We start from the raw sequence: 20,507 nt of genomic DNA, 5'->3' as shown, positions 1-20,507 counted from the left end.
TTATCAATCTTCCAAACTACATTAGTGCAGACGGCAGAAAGAACCAGCACGCGACGAGCCCCGTCGCACACACACACACACAGCTGTCAATGCCAGAGCGACCCTGACAGCGACACCAGATCTCCCACTGTCACATCACACACACTGTCCTGCCACAAAGCGTTCTGACAGCTCATCCACACACACACACCGCGAGGCTCCTTCGCTTACAAAGGGGGAAAAGCAGCCAGAAAAACAGAAGTTGGGATAGATTATAAAAGGAGTATGAGCCAACGTTGAGTCAGTGTGTGTAACGTGATGAACCCGAGGGAGGTGTGCGGAGTGTGAAGCAACACCTGACACTCAACAAAAATGTTTCTTCCTCAAGCGCTGCCAGGTCACAGAGCTCGCAAGTCTTCGCTCCTTCGGCACCTCCAGCAAGAAAAGAAAATAAACCCCCTTCACGAGGAGATACATCACATATTCCAAGGAAGATATCCTGATCTCTTTGGTTAAATAAATATTCTTGTTTGGTGTGAACGGCAGTGCATTTGTATGCAAATATAATACAAAACGGCTTCTCTCAGACTGGGAGGAAGATGGATGGCTGTTACCCAACCGAGCAAATCATAAAATACTGCTCTTTCCTCTTCCCCACACATTAAATCATTCTCGAGGTGAGGAGGGGGTGTTTCATAGATAATGCTGTTATACTGAACTGTAATGGAATGTTTGGATGTAGTGTGTATGATGAAGAGTAGAACACTGAATTCTGGGTAAATCAGGATGAAACACTTGTTAAGAATACTCCACCTAATGTGTGTCAACCTCTGAAATAACATTAGCACTCATGCGTGTGTGCGTATCATGAATACTGTTACAGTGCCCTATCTTACACCCAGCGCAATGCAGCGCCAAACATGACAAGTGTTTTTTGCTAGTTTCAGTCCGACATAGTTATCATTTTCACGTCCTGCGCCGCATTGTTTAAATAGCAAATGCATTTGCGCGCCCATGGGCTATTGGTCTGAAAACGAGGTGTGTTCAGGCGTATTGTTGGCACTATCAAATTCCGTCATGTAAATAGCGAATCCGCCATGGCGCGAGCGCAACTGGCTTTTAAAGGGAATGGGAGATGAGACTCTGATTGGTTTAACACACGTAAAGCCCAAAACACACCCATTACGAGAATAGGGACAACCCTTTTAGAGCATGCGCCGGGATCGCCGACCATTTTTCCCATCGTTAAACTAGCAAAAGTGGATTCGGACACACACTAAGTGAACTTGTGCTCTGCGCTTTAGACTATGCGCTTAGATTATTAAAATAGGGCCCTAAAGCTGTGCTACAAAACCTAGTGAGCTGCCTACCTAGTCAGCATTTTAAGGCATTTTAATCACAGGTGTGCTTCACATCCAAAACGGGCACTCTAAAAAAAAATTTCCTTTTTTTGTTAAGAAGTGCTTTCTTTGCGATGTAGGTTGATTAAAGGTCTGTTCACACCAAGGACGATAACTATAATGAAAACGATAAAGATATAGTTCTAAAAAAATTCTAAATATAACCACAACTATAACAACTACGGCACGGAGAAACAATATAACTGGAATCACTTTCTGTGTTTGTTAATTTGTTCATTTTTAAAAAGTTTGGGGACAGTACATTTATATATATATATACTGTATATATATATACATATATTCAGAGATCCATAGTTTTGTTCAGAAAGGATGCATTAAATTAATTAAAAGATAAAGTAAAGACATTTACAATGTTACAAAAGATCAAATCAGCATATTAGAATGATTTCTGAAGGATCATGTGACTGAAGACTGGAGTAATGATGCTGAAAATTCAGCTTTGATCACAGGAATAAATTACATTTTAAAATATATACAAATAGAAAACAGATATTTTAAATTGTAACAATATTTCACAATATTACTGATTTTACTGTATTTTTAGTCAAATAAATATGTGAGCAAAAGAGACTTCTTTGAAAAACATTAAAAAACAGTATATATAAAATAAAAATATATATGAATAATGGAAAAACCATAATTATCCTCAAAATATTACCATGTTTTAATTTATGCACTGAAAGTGTAGACTATTAAAAAATAACTTACTCTAGGAGTTTCTTCACATGCTCTTTTTCATGCATGCTGTTCTGGAGATCTATTTTCAGAGTCTTCGCCTCCTCCTTCAGGCCTGTAAAAACAAACAAAAATCCTTGATGTACCCTGTAAAACATCAATAACATGATACCATGTGCCCTTAACAGGCTTAACAGTGTTGATCAGGTGACTAAGGAATGCTTCAGGAAACTCGTGTAACACAGAAATGTTCACGATATTAAATCCGACTTGGCTCAACATCTACAGTTGGCAAAAGTTACAAACAGATTTTTGTCTCACTGTCTTTTGTCACTAGCTATAAATGTTCCTCTGGTTTTCTTTCCTCATTCATCCGCTTCCTCCCCTGCCAATAAATGTAATTCTCTTTTTCCTCTCTCTCTCCCTCACTGCTTTGTATTTCTCATGAAGCACTGAAGCATAATCTGGAGCCTATCAGTTGCCAGAAGACATAATTGAGGGCGAACTCTACACCCAAACACGGGCCAGTGAAAGCATTCTCATTCATCATCTCGGCTCGCTGACATCCGATGCAGCATTCAGGAGTCGGACCCACTCTCATTATCCTGACAGAGGACAAACGGCCAAGGGTTTGAAACAGGAGATATTTTAAAAGACAAGAGGGAGGAAGGATGACAGGAAACCGTAGGAGTCAGACTAGCCACAGATTTAGAGTTGTGCTACTGGAGTCACTGACACGCGGGACGTCGAAGTCACAAAATACGGCCGTACAAGCCACTCTTTAACTTGTTTTGTGTGATGACAGCATTAGTATTTAAAGTGGCCAAGCTACACTTAAAATTTATGTCATTTAATTAGATAACAAAACCAAGAGGTGTCTGCAAACAAATGATGTTAGAGCTTTTTTCAGAATGAATGCCACTTTTAGTCGTTCGCAATTACTACCTGGTCTCAAGGTGATTTTTAGTGGCTGTGAAGTTCCTCTCAAATCCTAACAGGTCATAGTGAACAAGTTCCAAAAAACGTTTGACGTGGACAAAAACCTTCCACGACTAGTCATGGAAACCTGGAAATTTCCATTGTGAATGATATGTGTTTCTGTACAGCTATCGCTCATATGTAGAGCTTATGTTGGAATTAAACTCGCTTGCAAGTTTGTTGATGTTAGATTTGGGAGTGAATTGTTCTTTCGAGGCAGTTCATTATCAATAAATCTATCAAACTCGTTCATTTAATGACCTGAATGATTATCAAATTGATCTGAATTAAAATAACTTTTAAACAAATCCTTATCGGATGACCGGAAAGGTCATAAATCATGGAAACGAATTGGTCAAAAAAGGTGGGAATATGAAACTTGCCCGCAAGCCATAGTGATTTTAATTTCCAATAAATCGGTCAAACTGGTTCACCAAATGGCCTGAATGATAATTGAATCAATTGGAATTAAAATAACTTTTAAAAATCCTGATCAAAATGACTGGAAAGATCCACTGGTAAAGAAGGTGGTAATATAAAAGTGGTCATATTTATATGTATTATATCACAACATGTTTTGCGTAAAGAATTTGCTTGCTCATGCTATCTTTCTTTGAAATAAATGCCATTAAAGTAATATAAATGTATGAATTTAAACTCGCCTCATTTTTAACCACACTTGAAATGAATTGCACTGAATTCATTACAGGCAGAATTAATCTAATACCAACTCAAGTGCATCACAGATTGTGACAAAAGAAACCTAGAAAATGCACTTTATGAACATTAATTACATGGTTTGTCAAATATACTATATACTACTTAAGTCAAATATATTACAAATGACTGAAAGTGATAATTGAGGTAACAAATCCATTTACTATTTTTATGATTTTCTTATTGCCTATACTCAAACTACATGCAGAGTTGTGGTTATGTGACTGTCAAAGGTTATTAATAATGCATGGATAAACGGCTCTTTTCAGGTGCCAATGTGAACAGAAAACAAATTAGACAAGACACACAAGAGATAAGATGAACCAGTTTGCATGAAGAATTATTGAAATTTGCAAAGGTGTCAAAGGTGTCAATGTAACGAGCAGGAACACGCGGACACACACGTAACCGCAGTCAGGAGTCCGTGTTTGAATGGATGAAGTCGATGAGATGCTGCCCTTTACAGCCAGCGACCAGAGCGAGTCATTCTGACCTCTCCTCCTACTCTCCTAATGATTAGCATCTTAAACCACAGGACAAAAATACCCCAGAGAGGCTGAGACTTTAGAGATCCAGGGAGAAATTATTAGTAAGACGCATCTCTTGAGGAAAAGCACCACAGCATTGTCTTTAGCGAATGAAGAGACAATGATTGGGTTGTTGCGTCATCCCTGTGAAAACAGCAGCTGAAGAAGGAGAGATAGAGAACAGGGGGTGTAAAACCACAGTAAATTACGGGAAACAAACGTGTTTGTATCTGAAAGAACTGAGGGCCAAGTCATAAACACCTGAAACCACAGTCCAGAGGAAGCGGTCATTCTGTTCTCAAACTGTTTGTGCTGGCGAACAGATCTGCTAAATCACAACAGGATATGTTCCAGAACTGCATAGAGGCTGGTGGGGGGGGATCACGTCGATTCGCTACACGCTCGATCCAGAGGGCTTTTATTCAGAGGAAAAATGGGCTGTTTTGTTCTGTGTGTTTGTTGGTGAACTGGCTGTCTGGCCGGCTCTGAGAGGCTGAGACCGGTTAAGGTGACGTCGTGCTTTTTCTGGTGAAAGTGCTCTCTACTGTGTTGCCCGTGTCAGCGTGACATTTTCTGGATGGGGGTAGAGGAGTGCAGAGGAGGGGGGCTTCTCCTCTTTAGAAGCATACAGATAATTGCTCTCTGGTCACCCTAACATGACCGGGCGAGGTCAAGGTATACTTATATACACTCTTTGTTTTGCTCCCTTTTTTTCCCTTTCTTTTGCCTCGCATTGGACGGAAAAATCAATCTGCTCCAAAAATGATTCTAGGGTAATAAGTACTTCTCAGAAGAACATTTTTATGCTCTTTCATATTTAGACTTCTTAGCCGCATTTCATTTAGGTATTCATTTTTTTCAGGGGTATTCAGAGGTTTTCTTAAAATTCTTATAGGAAAAAAAAAGAGAAAAGACACATTTTGCCATTCAATATGAGTATAGAGCTTGAAAATGAATGTGAATGGTACAGCTCAGATAATTTGGCCTGGAATATAGAGACCCATTTAAAAGTTTGGGGTCAGTATGATTGATTAGAAAAATAAATTAATGCTTTTATTTAGCGAGGACACATTAAATGATTCAAAAGTGACAGTAAAGATATGTATAATGTTACCAAGATGGTAACACTTTCTATGAAGCCTGTATTTATAAAGCATTATAAGGGTATACTTAATGCATTATAATTCATGCATAATGCCTTATAAACAACTTTATAATGTGTTGCATCATTTATTCCAAAACTTTAGAGAAAGAAAGATGATTGCTGTCTTTTTCTCTGGAGAAAAATCTTTAACTTTACACAAAAGTCTCCATTTATTCTCATTGCTGTCTAGGAGAAACAACTGAATAATGTGTTAATCATTTGTGATGTTTCTTTGTTTGCTGCTCATGAAGGTTAGGGGCCGTTGGCTTATTGACAAGGGAAACGTTTCAAAAGTGTTAACTGCACTACTGAGAGTTTCAGAGGCTCCATGAAGACACAAGCAGGGGGGTTAAACACCTGTCTAACACAAACACACGCTCAACACCACACAAACACACACGTAAGAACTGAAAAAGCTAGTGAAACACACCATAAGCATGTCTGGATACTGAAATGGTGTGAGACTGCAACCCCAAAACACCTGTCCAACACACACACACACACACACACCAGATGTACATGGATTTATATGGATGGCAAACAGACAAACATGGAGGAAACCGAGAGAATGAAAGTGAAACCTCCTGAGCATTTTAAATGTAATATTATCATAATTGCAGTTCTGTTTGGTGCCACTAATGGCGCTAAAATGACACGCTTCACCTTTAAACTGTGGGTTTACACACCCTGTATGAGAGTCTGGGCTTCTTGGTTTTGGTTCTGCAGTAGTTTGTGGGACTGGACCTGGTTCTCCAACTGCAGCATCTGTTCTCTGGCTTGATTCAGGTATGACCTCAAACCTGGCACCTCCACCTGCAGACTCTTCAGCTCCGCCTGCAACCCGTCCACTTCCAGACTCAGACGAGCACACTCTGGAAATAAATGCATGTGTGAAAGTGGTCAGACTTATCAGGTCAGATGTAAACTAGACTTTTTCAATTGTTTGTCATCATTTGTAGTGGAAGTGCTGTGTCCTGCAAGTATTCCTGAGATAAATTCAAATGCAAAACATAATGATAAAAACAAGATGCCTGAGCATAGACTAATTTGACCTGCTGGAAACACAATGAGTTCAGTGAGGTGCAGGGTAATCCGGTCAGCATGGTTCCCACCCTCTACAGCAGACTGTATAATGACACAGTACACAGGCCGTTTCAATGGATGCTAGCAGTTTCAGAGAATTTGGGGCAGGGCTAAAGTACATAAACATGGTGGGACAAAAAGTATAGACACGTATGCAACATTTAAAAACATTATTACCATTATATTGTTGTTTTTTTACTTATAAAGTCGTAGGCCACACTTAAAATAAAAAATTATAATAAAACCGTAATCTCTATATATTACTACCAAATGTATATCAAATAAAATTAAATAATGCTATTATATAATAATAATAATATAAAATCAAATAAATTAATGCTATTATTCAGGAAAGGTGCCTTGAATTGATCAAAAATGAAAATAAGATTACAAAAGATTTCTATGTCCAATTAATGCTATTCATTGAAATTTCATCAAAGAAAATGTCTGTTTCCACAGAAATATAAACTGTTTTCAACATTGATAATAATCATAAATGTTTCTTGAGCAGCAAATCATCATATTAGAATGATTTCTGAAGGATCATGTGACACTGAAGACTGGAGTAATGATGCTGAAAATTCAGCTTTGATCACAGGAATAAATTACTCTTTACTACATATTCACATAGAAAGAGTTATTTTTAATGATATAAAATTTCAATATTATAAAAGTGTAATTTTTAAGAGTCAATCTGATTTACTCCACTTTTTTTCGGTTGAGAAAATATTTTGCCTGAATCCTTTGAGATTCATCCAGTGACACACAAAGTAAATGAATAAAAATTCATAACTCTAGAAAAGTGCTTATGCATTGCATAGCAAAGACAACTACAAAAGGAAATTCTCTGATGGGTGAGAAAATACCAGAGAACTTTTAACAACAACAGCGGGCGCAGTAATTCATGTCAGCAACCCAGACCAATGAAGAGCTTGCACATAGATCAGAACGGACAGAGAGAGAAAGGCCGAGCCTCTGTCTGCTGATTGATGCACTTCGGGTCATGGGGTGTTACCATCAACTCAGTTGAATTTAGTTTCCAAACCTGCTGTCTCATGAACACACACACACACACACACACACACACACACACACACACACACACATTCAAACCCTACCTGTCTCTCTCAGCTGACTAAGCACCTGAACAGCAGCTGCTAGTGCTGACCCAGCGTGGGTTAGGGTTCAGTGAACGCTTTGGATGAAACTCTTTAGCATACTAATGCATAATGTGTGTGTGTGCGCATAAAGGGGGTGCAATCTAAAGCCCTGCCCTGTGTGAATGTCTGAACTTGCTTTTGGTTTTCCCAGGCTGTGTGAACTGTAGGGGCAAGTCCGTACCAAAGACTACTGAATAAAACCTATATCGACTGAAAAATGAAAGTATTTTATTTACTATTGTAACTTTAAGAAAGTGTTACTTGAGTTGCTATCTAGCACCAAATGGTAACCAAATACTGTATACTGAGATTGAAACCCAATGTAAAAGTCTCAGATCTGGTCATTGATCAAGCACTAATCTGAAGATTCAATGTCAGTGGTGTAGTATGTGACGGGTGTAGCATGAGCACAAGTTAAGTCTTGTTGAAGTCAGTGTGTGCACCTCAGAAGCGTTTATATCAGGTGCTTGGTTGCACTATTCTCTACAGACAACAGGCAGCAGTGTGGAGGAGAGATCAGCTGAACCTGCAAGAAACAGCAGTGAAAAGAATTTGTTTGCTGCACTTTACTTTAAAGTCGACATGAAATCAAAACTGACCCTATTTACTTTGTTAACGCATATTGCTAGTCTTGTGGTGAACAATTAATCCGTGCAAATTAATACACAGAAAAAAATTGTTTGCCGTGGTAATCTTTAATCAAAATCTGAAAAGTTACTTCCAGTCTGGAATGGCGTTCCTTTTCTGATGACGTCAGTTTGACGGCTTGGGTTGAAAATGCTTAAAGGTTGTATCAGCGATTTCAGGCCCAAAAAAGGCCCAAACATAAATGATCACATTCATCTAATCTTTCCTAACGATCCGCTAGCTACCCGCCCCATAAGCAGGCCATCAAAAAAAACAACCAATCACCGACAGGGGGTGGGTGTTGTGAGGTTTTGCGCTCGTGTTCTCCGACTTCGCGTGCATGAGCGCAAAACCTCACAACACCCACCCCCTGTCGGTGATTGGTTGGAACACTATTTATTTTGGGTTTGAGTGGTTGGTGAAACCAATTGTTTTTCATACCCCAGGCTGCCTACAGTGACGCGTTTTTTTGATGGCCTGCTTATGGGGCGGGCAGCTAGCGGATCGTTAAGAAAGATTAGGTGAATATGATCGTTTATGTTTGGGCCTTTTTTGGGCCTGAAATCGCTAATACAACCTTTAACCACTCCCCTCAAACCGTTAGTCTGCTATGAGCAGAGATGGAGAGGAGGTAAAGTAAAACCCTGCCCTCTGTTCAATATTCCCTTTCACTTGGAAATACGTCACAACACTGGAGAAAAGTCATTTAGAACTTCCGGTTCACAGGGATTTTAAAGTAAAGTATCCACCCAAACAATTTATTCAACTTTTTACTAATCTGTTAAATGGACGAAAGTCCTGTCGTCATTTACTCACCCTCATGTCGTTCCAAACCTGTATGCTTTTCTTCTGTGGAACATAAAAGACGACATTTTGAGAAATGTCTGTTTTTTTTTTTTTTTTTTTTTTTTTTAGTAATTCTGTAATCCGTTTACAACAACTGATGACATAACTTTAATTTCTGGGTGAACTATCCCTTTAGTTGTTCACTAGTAATTGCAAAAGGTGGACAAACCAACAAAAACACCCAACATCCAGAATAAAGACAGGCCCCGTCTCAAATGGCACCCTAAGCCTTCGAGGCCTTCCTCTGAGTCCACACTTTAGTGATGTAATGTTGCTTTGACTGTTGGGTAGATTTCTGCAGCGGAGCTCGTCGGGCTTGGCAAATGTGAGCATCTTTCTGAAACCTGGACATTTGGGACAGGGCATTGATCAGCGAACATAAAGAGAAGCTCAAATGTTTTTTGACTAAAACGTGATGCGTTACTTGAGAATGAACCTCATTGGTTCCTGAGAAGCTCAAAACGTGATGCGTAACACGAGAATGAACCTCATTGGTTCTTGAGAAGCTCAAACGTGATGCGTAACACGAGAATGAACCTCATTGGTTCTTGAGAAGCTCAAACGTGATGCGTAACACGAGAATGAACCTCATTGGTTCTTGAGAAGCTCAAACGTGATGCGTAACACGAGAATGAACCTCATTGGTTCTTGAGAAGCTCAAATGTGATGCGTAACACGAGAATGAACCTCATTGGTTCCTGAGAAGCTCAAACGTGATGCGTAACACGAGAATGAACCTCATTGGTTCTTGAGAAGCTCAAACGTGATGCGTAACACGAGAATGAACCTCATTGGTTCCTGAGAAGCTCAAACGTGATGCGTAACACGAGAATGAACCTCATTGGTTCTCGAGAAGCTCAAACGTGATGCGTAACACGAGAATGAACCTCATTGGTTCTCGAGAAGCTCAAACGTGATGCGTAACACGAGAATGAACCTCATTGGTTCAGTGAAACCTCACTCTCACTCATCAAGCGAACATACTTGAGCTTCATTTACCACAACTGATGTGTGAGTTGATGAATGTTTATATGTGAATAAAAGCCTAAATTGAATCTGTTCATCATATAAATCATTCGAGTCTCTTCAGAAAACTTGGACTAAACTGCTCAATTCATATGGATTAGTTTTATGATCTCTATAGGAACTTTTTGAAGCGTCAAAGTGGTAGTTGCGTAGACTGTCAATGGAGGGACAGAAAGCTCTCAGATTTCATCATCAAGATCTTCATTTGTGTTCTGAAGATGAACGAAAGTCCTGCCGGTTTGGAACGACATGAGGGAGAGTAATTAATGACCGAATTTACATTTTTGGGTGAACTAACCCTTTACAGTGTACTTGCAGTCTTTGTGGACTTACAATGGCCGTCATATGCATGTGTCCTTTAAGCCCACAAGACTGTAGGGAGTTTGTCACATGCGCCTGTGATGCACAGTCGTCAACCCTGCACTGAGACGAGCTCTGCATCAGACTTACACCCGACAGTCAAAGCGGCATTACGTCACGAAGGTGTGGACTCGTTTGGGACAGGACCACTGTGTGGAATTCGAATTGTTTCATTTTCTTAAATACTTTTACTAACATTCTAAAACTTTTTCAAGAATTGTATTAATTAATGAGGATTTATTTGTATTCCAGTCCACTATGAGTGAATTTACATATTTTTGAATAAATCAATTGAAAAAAAAAATTTAAGGCATGCAATTGACCTACAGGTAACTTCATTTTGTAGGTAAATACAAAACCTGGTTATTTTGTATAGTTTATTTATACTTTAAGAAAGACCAAACCTACTTCAGCACAGCAGAAAATAACCCACAAGACTTTTCTATTCATCCTTTTTCTAATTTTCTTCCTGTGTCATGTTTCACCTTCCTTTATATACACCTTTCTGCTCTCATCTCATCTTCCCCTCATGTCTCAAGACCGTGGAAAGCAGACAGACAGGTAGCAGCGCATAATTGTTGCGCCCACACCCATATCGGTTTGGCTATTACCAACTCGCTCACTCGCGCGCACACACACACACACACACACACACACACACACACACACACATGAGCTGTCTTTTTGAGCAGAGCAGAACCTACACGCACACAAACAGCCAAATATAACATCCTAGGAGTGCTTTCTGTTGAACCAACACAAGCAGACAGCGTAACATACGCACATTTAGAAAAATGCAAGTGTTACACGTACATGCTGAAAGACAGGTAGAGGGAGCACGAAAAGCAAAGCCTAAACACTCCTTAGGCTACTGTAAACAAAATACCTGTCTCTTGGTTCAAAGGATTCTAGCCTTTTGTACTCATTCACCTCTCAATGACACACACACGCAGGCACTTGCAGGAATTTGGCAGCTTTATGGAACGTGCAACAGGCAGAAGGAAGGCGGTCCCGAGCGCTGGTGGGGAGGAGACAGGTGATGGGGTGAGCGAGAGGTTAACTCACCCTACGGCACCTGAATCGTCTGCTAACCAAAACTATTTTGAGTGACACACAAGTATGCATGCGTTAGTATCAGTGCATGAAGCGATTTGCATGCCAATGTGTAAACCGAACAAACGCCTTCAAACATGCAAACAATCTCTTAGCATAATTACATGCACAATAATACATCTCTGTATACATCAACTGAAAAATACTGACACTTATGCCCTCACTATTGGAACATTAGTCCACTGAAGGCAAATCGCAGCTGAACCCAAGTGTAGTGTATTTACTTTAATCCAAAGTGAGTAAAACAAAGACTTGGCTTGACATGGTCAATGACATAAACATGAAAACAACTCACCAGCTGAGATTACACGGACAATACTAGACCAGAGACAATGAACAAGAAACACCTGAACACAATAAGACAATGAACCAATAAGACAAGAGACTAAAGGAAGCACATGACGGGAAGGGAATCACATGACAAAAGCAGGAACCTACTAGACTAAGCCAAATTACAAAATAAAAGACATGAAACATGAAAGTAAAAACAAAGCCCAAAACCAAACATGACAACTATAACTATCTCTCTTAATGTGTAGTCACATCGGTTCACTAGTAATTGTCAAACCCACAAAAACACCAAACAACCAGAATCAGGACTGTTTATCAAAACTGTGTATCATGCTCTAAAAGTAGTTTTTTATTATTATATTAGTTTGCTGGGCTCCAGTGTGAATGTAAAGTGGACCAAAATTAAAATTGAATGAAAATTGATTTTAACTTTTTAAAATATTATTTTCACAGCATTAAGAAATGTAATATGGGCCTATATCCTCATCCTATGAGAAGATGCCTTGCTTAATTATTCACGACACATTGATGACAGGCGCTTCGAACAGCGAGATCGCTTACATTTAATTAATGGGTCAAAAATTAGTGTTTTTGCTTTTTAAGAGTTTCTGTGTCGCATAAGTTCTCTTCAATAGATCCTGAGTCTTCGACACAAACATGATTCATCCACACTGTGAGTGTAACCGATCTTTAAGGCCATATAATTGCTAAAATGCCCTATACTAATGCCACAAAATAAGCCTTAAAAATTACAGATGCAACAGCGTGTTCATATTTTCGATGCAGAGTACAAATGTATAACTGAATATATTACTATGCATCCTGATAAAGTTCCCTTGGCCTTTGGGATTAAAATAGCCCCACATCATCACATAGCCTTCACCATACCTAGAGATTGGCATGGAGTACTTTCCATAAGATCATCTCTCAATGCAAATCAAACTAGCTATTAGGCTAACTGAAATAAAACCATGCCAATCTCTAGGTATGGTGAAGGCTATGTGATGATGTGGGGCTATTTTAATTCCAGAGGCCAAGGGAACTTTATCAGGATGCATAGTATCCTGGATCCATGAAGTAACTGGCCTTTAAAAATAAAAATCTGCCTGCCTCTATGGGAATTTAACATAGGGGTGTCCAAACTTAAGCACCCTGTATTTTAAGGAAGAATATTTATTTATTTACGATACATTATTCATTCACAAAGAAAATTGGTGTCCTTAAAGGTTGGATTTTTCCTAATTTTTTTAATTAAGGCATTAAGTTCAGTTTCCAAAAGATGATTTTTTATTCCTCTTTTTAGTATGGGTGTCTAAACTTATACATAGCACTGTATATATATATATATATATATATATATATATATATATATATATATATATATATATAAATGATGTATTAGGTTTACACTGTAAGTGACATGAACAAAACTGAAAATTTGTATGACAATTAATCATCAGCACAAAACTTTATGATTGTGACAGGCCTAACTGCACCTTTACTCTCTCACACACATACCATATTTGCATGAATGTCCCTAACTAACTAACCCTAATCCTGTGCCCAATCTGGAAGCATTACACAGCAGAAAAGGGCGATCTGCACCGACCCCTCAAACATGCCAGTCTTGAATCAAGGAACACCAAGTATTTTTCAGAACAAAATCTCAGTCTGGTTAGAATTAAAGTAAACTAAACTTGATTGCTCACATTTTAATCAACAAAGCTGCAGTGAAGCATCATGCGTCCAAACCGGCAACACATTCCTCTGTGTGACACGTTGCAGTAAATTTCCCAGCACATCTACGATAAAAATAGATTATTTACAAGTCTCATGAAGGGTGTATTAATTGCTAAGAGTTGTATTCATTATTTAAATTTTAATTAAAACACATTAATGCAAAATTTGCTTTAATACTAAATTTTGAACAAAAAACATCTGCCAAGAAGTGCTTGAAACTGCTCTGTCAGGCTGGTTACATTACTGACACAATGCTCAAACTGGAGCGCTGAATCCAGTGTCAAAACAAGCCATTCTGAAGGAGGTGCTTCATAAAATGAACACAATAATACTGTTTTGATTGTCACTGTGTCTTTTTTGTTTCCTTTTCTTCGTGCACTGAATAAAAATGTGGTGTTTTGATCAGAGTGGCTGTGCCAGCTCACAGACTGAAGAAAACAATTCCTATTCGCATCCAGAAACACATTTTTCTTTTCAAAATGCCATACTTTTCCAGACTCAAAATTCCAACCCGTTGAATCTGTAGATTTTTCAGACTTATTTAACATAAATGGTTCATACAGCATTATTTTCAGTATTATATTTAGTATATAGTACAGTCACCTGTAATATATATATTTTTTTTCTTCATTGGTTTTCTCAAAGTAATACAAATTTCCAAACCGTAGACTGTAGATTTTTGGTAAAGACAAACAGTTTTGTGCAATGAAAAGTGCGCCTTGAATTCATTTAGTCGTGTTCGAAAATCATTAAACGATCACTAAACTTTTGCCATGAAAACACTCAGCTTGTATGACAATTTATTTTTAGAAATTAATTCATATTTTGGAAAACTGAATAGTGAAACAAAATATTTTTCCACACTTTGTTTTCTTTTTTCCATACTTTTCCAGACCTGGAAATTACTTAAATCAAACTGCGTAGGAACCCTGGCAGAAGTAAGAATATACATTATGCATTAGTAGACACAAGAGTCTTGTATGCTATATTAAGCTATATTAAAATAAATAAAGTTTATATTATAAATCAAACATGGAACACAAAAAATATACAGTATGGTGTGCCACCGCAGTTTGAGAACCACATCAGAATACAGACCCTAACCTCAAGCCTAACCCTTCTCCCAACTTTAACCTTTAACCCCAAACAATTCATTAAGCTCCTTTAATTAAGCTGTTTTCCTTGAGAGGATGTTTTACTGTTCAAAAGTTGTTTCTGCTCACCAAGGCTGTTTATTTGATCAAAAATACAGTAAATATTGTGAAATATTATTACTATTTAAAATAACTGTTTTTCTATGTGAATATATGTTAAAATGTAATTTATTCCTGTGATCAAAGCTGAATTTTCAGCATCATTTCTCCCATCTTCAGTGTCACATGATCCTTCACAAATCATTCTAATATGATGATTTGCTGCTCAAGAAACTTTTCTGATTATCATAAATGTTGAAAACAGTCGTGCTGCTTTATATTTCTGTGAAAACCGAGATACATTCACATTATACATGTCACGTTTGATCAAAAGTGCTGATTAAACAAATATTCCTGACCCCAAAGGCAGTATATGTCTGTCAGGTTTTACTATAAAAAAATTAAAAAAAGTAAAACATGGACAACCACACTCTGAAATTAAAGCTTCAAAACTGTACAGAATAATTAGATTAATTAGAAAAAGAAAGCAAAAATTTAAATCACGTTCAAAGCCAAATCACCTTTCTTCCCCAATCTGATGTTCTGTTTGAACTTCAGCAGATCGTCTCGACCATGTCCACATGCCATGTGATTGGCTGAATAGACATTTGCATTAACAAAATGTTGAACAGGTGTACCTAATAAAGTGTCCAGGTGAATGTATTTGTTATGTTTTCCTAAAATGTCTACATGTCAGCCCCACAAGACTCCCAATACCACACACGCTATACTGTGAGGCACATTCACTGACACGCTCTCTTCCAGCTCCCTGATATTAAATATCTCACATCCTCTATTATCATTATACTGCAATTATCTCAGCACAGCGAGAACAGAGTGCCCTACATCTCACAGTCACCAACACACACACACCCACGGGCCGAGGGAGAGTGTGTTCTATTTTAATTTCAGACCATGACAAGATATATTGTGATTGTCACCCTTGGCGTGTGTTCTGAGCATGAGACTGCCTGCATCTGCTCAGAACACGTGTGTATTAGACATGCACAGACATACACATGTCTTCTAAAGTTCACAGGGCACAAGCAAGTGGTTGTTGTGTGTGTGTGTGTGTGTGTGTGTGTGTGTGTGTGTGTGTGTGTGTGTGTGTGTGTGTGTGTGTGTGTGTGTGTGTGTACTTGTACAACTATCTTTGTGAGGACCAGTTTGAGTTTTAGACCATTGGAGTGAGGACAAAGAGTAAAGTGAGGACATTTTGGCCGGCCCTCACTTTCTGAGAGCCTTTAAAGGCCTGTTTGAGGGTCAAGACTTGGTTTTAGGGATCAGGTTATAATGAGGTTAAGGGTCGGTTTAGGGTCAGGGTTCGGGTTAGGCACTTAGTTGTGATGGGTAAGGTTAGGGTAAGCGGCTAGAGACTGCATTGTGTCAATTAATTGTCCTCATAAAGATAGATGTACAAGAGTGTGTGTGTGTGTGTGTGTGTGTGTGTGTGTGTGTGTGTGTGTGTGTGTGTGTGTGTGTGTGTGTGTGTGTGTGTGTTTAATTACCTGCGTCAGCACTGATGCAACTCTGCAGTATCCGTGCTTTGCTGTTGTCCCATGTCTCCAGGAAGTGAGTTAACTGGATCTTAACAGTCGTCATCTCCCCTCGAGACGACTGAAGCAGGACCAGAGCCTCCCTGAGACGCCTCTGCTGCTGTGCAAACCTCGATCTGACACACACATGTGCACACACACACAGAGACACACGCACACACACAGACACACACACACACGCACAAAGAGGATTACTCAAAAGACTCTATTTTATACTGAAGAATACTACATTTCTTCTACACTGCTTTTGTGCAAGACAACAATACTGGCTCAGGAAACTGGCCATATGGCAATCTAAGAGAAAAAGAGAAGACAAGAAGAAAAGAGGACAAGTAGAGAAGAAAAGTGACTACATGAAATGTTTGTGTTCATTTTGAAAAGAGGGGAAGAGGCGAGACAAGAAAAGAGACTATATCAAATGTTTGACGAGAACAAAAGAGAAAAGATGAGAAAAGACGAGATGAAACATTTGAGTTCTGTTTGAAGAGAAGACACAAGACAAGATGACAAGAAAAGTTGAGGAGAAGCATTAAATGCTGATGGGAAAAGAAGAGATGAAGTGTTTAGTTCAGAGAACAAAGCGGTGTGACATTATTTTGAGCAAAATTTGGCCAAAACAAAGAACAGACGAGAATAGAAGCAAAGAGACAAGAAAAATCAAGACGTTTAAGAACATTAAAGGGATACTTCACCGATTAGCATTAAAGGGTTACTTCAGGATTTAGCATTAAGCTTTGTATTAGTAGAAAACCTGTAGTATTTTCGAATTACCATGCTTTCCACCCTCATATCCCCCTGAGACGAGAGATTTATGTATTTTTTGTCTGGAAAAAATCCTCCGATGACGCAAAAATCGTCATTTTGCGTCATCGGAGGATTTTCTGTCCAGAGGCTAAAGACTACAGCCAGTAGATGGCATTGTTCCGCATGTTTACAACCCGCCCATACAGGGTGGGATCTCACTCACAGAATGTACACAGTATCAGCCGTCTTTCTTTGGAAGCTAATAGGGCTGTAACGATACGCGATATGAAATCGAAATCGCGACACTCGGATCCACGATCCTGTTTCGCGGTGTGAGAAGGCAAAATCGCGACACACCCCTTCCAACTCTCAGAGTAACGGCCGTTTCACACATACTCCGTTTGCAGTGCGTATGCGGTGCATATTTTTTCCGTAGCCTACCCATGTTAACCGGTCAGAGCTTTCAGACTGCACGCGGTTGCCGTCCGTCGATCCGTTCCAGTTGCCGTGCGTATACAGCAGTGCAGCGATCGTTTCCGCAACAAGTATTTCTTTTGTGCTGCACGCGCTGAATTAAAGTGACAGCGCATGGTTCGTGGTCAAAATGAACACAGATTGACAATAAATGCGATTAATTAAATAAAATGTAGTAATCTCACTATAAATGTATTTAATTAAATACTACCTTTTTCACTTTAAGACTGGGGAAAAGCAAGAAAAAACACAATTTACCTCAATTTGTAAGGTTTGATTGGTGGTTTGCAGCACAGGCAGTAAGCCTCAGTTACCTCAGTGTGAAACAGTAGCCATTTAATTTAGCCTACTTTGTAAATGTAAGAGAACTTGATTGAAGGAGAATTTTCAACATGCTCGAATCATCACCACAATGGAGTTTAGTTCTGTTTGCTTTTCAACAGTATTTTGTTACAAAGAAAACAGAAGTGTTATAGCTTTGGCTATTTATTTATTTTATATATGGCTATTTATATTGTTAATAATTTGCATAGTTAATCTTGTTCTTTGGTGTTCAGTTTATAAAGGTTTTGCAAATGTTATTTAATAAAAAATATTGTTTTAATAAAAATCACCCCCCCCCCCAAAAAAAAGAAAAGAAAATCGTGATACGAACCGAATCGTGGGTCAAAAATCGTGATACCACCGAATCGTGGCTTTGGTGTATCGTTACAGCCCTAGAAGCTAAGCTAGCATGCTCTTGTTCTGTGGAGAAAGCTGAATAATAGTAGAAAGCTGAGTAAGTAGGGGTTACCATCTTCCTTTTCCCGGACTTGTCCGGCGGGTGAGACTGTTAAAAATGTCCGGGATTCGGCTTTTGCGTTCTGCGGTCGCCATTCATTGTTTACATGCACACCTCTCGTTTCAATCTAACTGAATTAATTCCGAGAATTCGGTGAATCTGACTGTAGTGTTTACATGAACGCTAAACAAGTGATCGGTTGATGTGCGCTTTACCCTTGCTAAGAAAATTCCCGCTCCTCCGTGAGAGATGCGAGACCCGGCGCGTCTCAGTAATGACGCCACCGGCCTTGCGCCGTTCTCCCGCGGCCGTCAGCCTCGTCCTGCTCGCCACAGTAAACATGATGAATGGCGACTGTAGAACGCAAAAGCCGAATCCCGGACATTTTGGGTCTCTAAATCCCTGGCAAACTCATCACTTAGTTAGGCTAGCCTTCTTGTTTTCAACTGTGCTCTCTAACCGGTAGGCGTGGCCTCCTAAGGCAGCGAAGCAAGTGCATTCTGGGAGTTGTTGTCTTTCATCCACATAAGCCAAAAATACATTTTCTGGCTTTTCTCAGTCTAGAAAGCTCCAAATTCAAAAATTTCTCCACATTTCTTCTACCTAAATGACCTATTTTAAATACACATTCATCTTCCCAGAGGTGAAGTATCCCTTTAAGCTTTGTATCAGTAGAAACCCGGTAGTATTTTGGAGTGACCGTGCTTCCCTCCCTCATGTCCCCCTGAGACGAGAGATTTCTGTATTGTGTGTCTGGAAAAAAACCTCAGATGACGCAAAAATCGTCATTTAGCGTCATCGGAGGCTTTTTTGTCCAGAGGCGAGAGACTACAGCCAGTAGGAGGAGCTCGTTCCGCATGTCTTCAACCCGCCCATAGGGGGATCTCACGATAAAACGCCGTCTTATCAGTTTCGAGTCACTAGTATCCTAGTTGTATCATTTCTCCCGATACTGCACTCTGTAACCGGTAGGCGTGTCTTGGGCGTGGCCTCGTAGGGCAGTGAAGCAAGTGCATTCTGGGAGTTGTTGTCTTTCATCCACATGAGCCAAAAATACATTTTCTGGCATTTCTCAGTCTAGAAGGCTCCAACGTCTAAAATAATTTCACATTTCTACTACATAAATGACCCAATTTAAATACACATTCGTCTTTCCAGCGGTGAAATATCCCTTTAACATCTGCTGGGACTTTTTATTGCACACTTTTGTATCTTTGCCAATCTGAGCACATTCATTCAACATTCAATCTCAATGATATTCAGGAGAAACAATTGAGATAATAAAGAGGTCTCAGTTGTGATCTGATTAACAAGCACAATCAATACTGATTTAAAAAATATCAATGTTGAAATCACTGTTGATTCTGAATCCTTGACATGCTGTGTGTATCAGTTTTGATCCATTAAAATTGTATGTCAAGTCTTTGAACACAAAACTAGATATTCAGACATAAGCCTAGATAAATAAAGTTTACAGTTTATGTGTGGGTGGGATATTTGCACTCCTGTTCATTTTAAGCTATGTCTCATTTGTTATGATTTGACATTTTCATATAATCCTTGAGTGAGCTGACGGTAAACACATTTGGTAAGCAGCTGTTTATACAGTATGCACTAGTGTTGTGATGAACAGGATTAGATGAACATGCTCCTGCTGGACCTTCATTTAGAAATCCATTCATTTTCTATGGGACAGTCTGTGTCTTTTTGGCTTCTCGTAGTTTCTGGCTGGGTGTCAGCACTGGGTGATTTAATGAGGTTTGTAGATTTGAAGAAGTGTGTCAGTTCGGCTGCACTACATCACACACCCCTCTCATTCCCACCAGCATTACATCATCATCATGAGACAGCGGCAGATAAGAGCAGCCAGAAGTCTCAATGTGGATAAACAGGACGCCAACTCCACACACACACACACACACACACACACACACATATGAAATCTCTTCCGCGACCACACACCAACCATATGCGTATCCATCCCCCCATCTCAGTCTGTCACCACATAAACAAACATACACAAGCACACACTCATCCAGTTGTCTAGCAGTCATGGCAACAGGTAAACATGG

General features: G+C 39.2%; 1 protein-coding gene across 1 annotated transcript in view; it reads right to left on the bottom strand.

Moving 5' to 3' along the window:
* lekr1 (Leucine-, glutamate- and lysine-rich protein 1) overlaps positions 1 to 20,507 on the bottom strand; it is a gene marked incomplete at its 5' end in the record, with an annotated part of 82,170 nt that overhangs the window by 47,399 nt on the left and 14,264 nt on the right. The window contains 3 exons of the mRNA XM_081372707.1: positions 2,109 to 2,190; positions 6,128 to 6,313; positions 16,389 to 16,552. Coding sequence (XP_081228833.1) covers positions 2,109 to 2,190; positions 6,128 to 6,313; positions 16,389 to 16,552 — 432 coding nt within the window. The remainder of the gene's footprint in view (positions 1 to 2,108; positions 2,191 to 6,127; positions 6,314 to 16,388; positions 16,553 to 20,507) is intronic.

This window comes from Scardinius erythrophthalmus, assembly GCF_964197995.2.
Source record: "Scardinius erythrophthalmus genome assembly, chromosome: 8".
Classification (NCBI taxonomy): domain Eukaryota; kingdom Metazoa; phylum Chordata; class Actinopteri; order Cypriniformes; family Leuciscidae; genus Scardinius; species Scardinius erythrophthalmus.
This window is presented reverse-complemented; position numbering and strand designations above follow the sequence as displayed.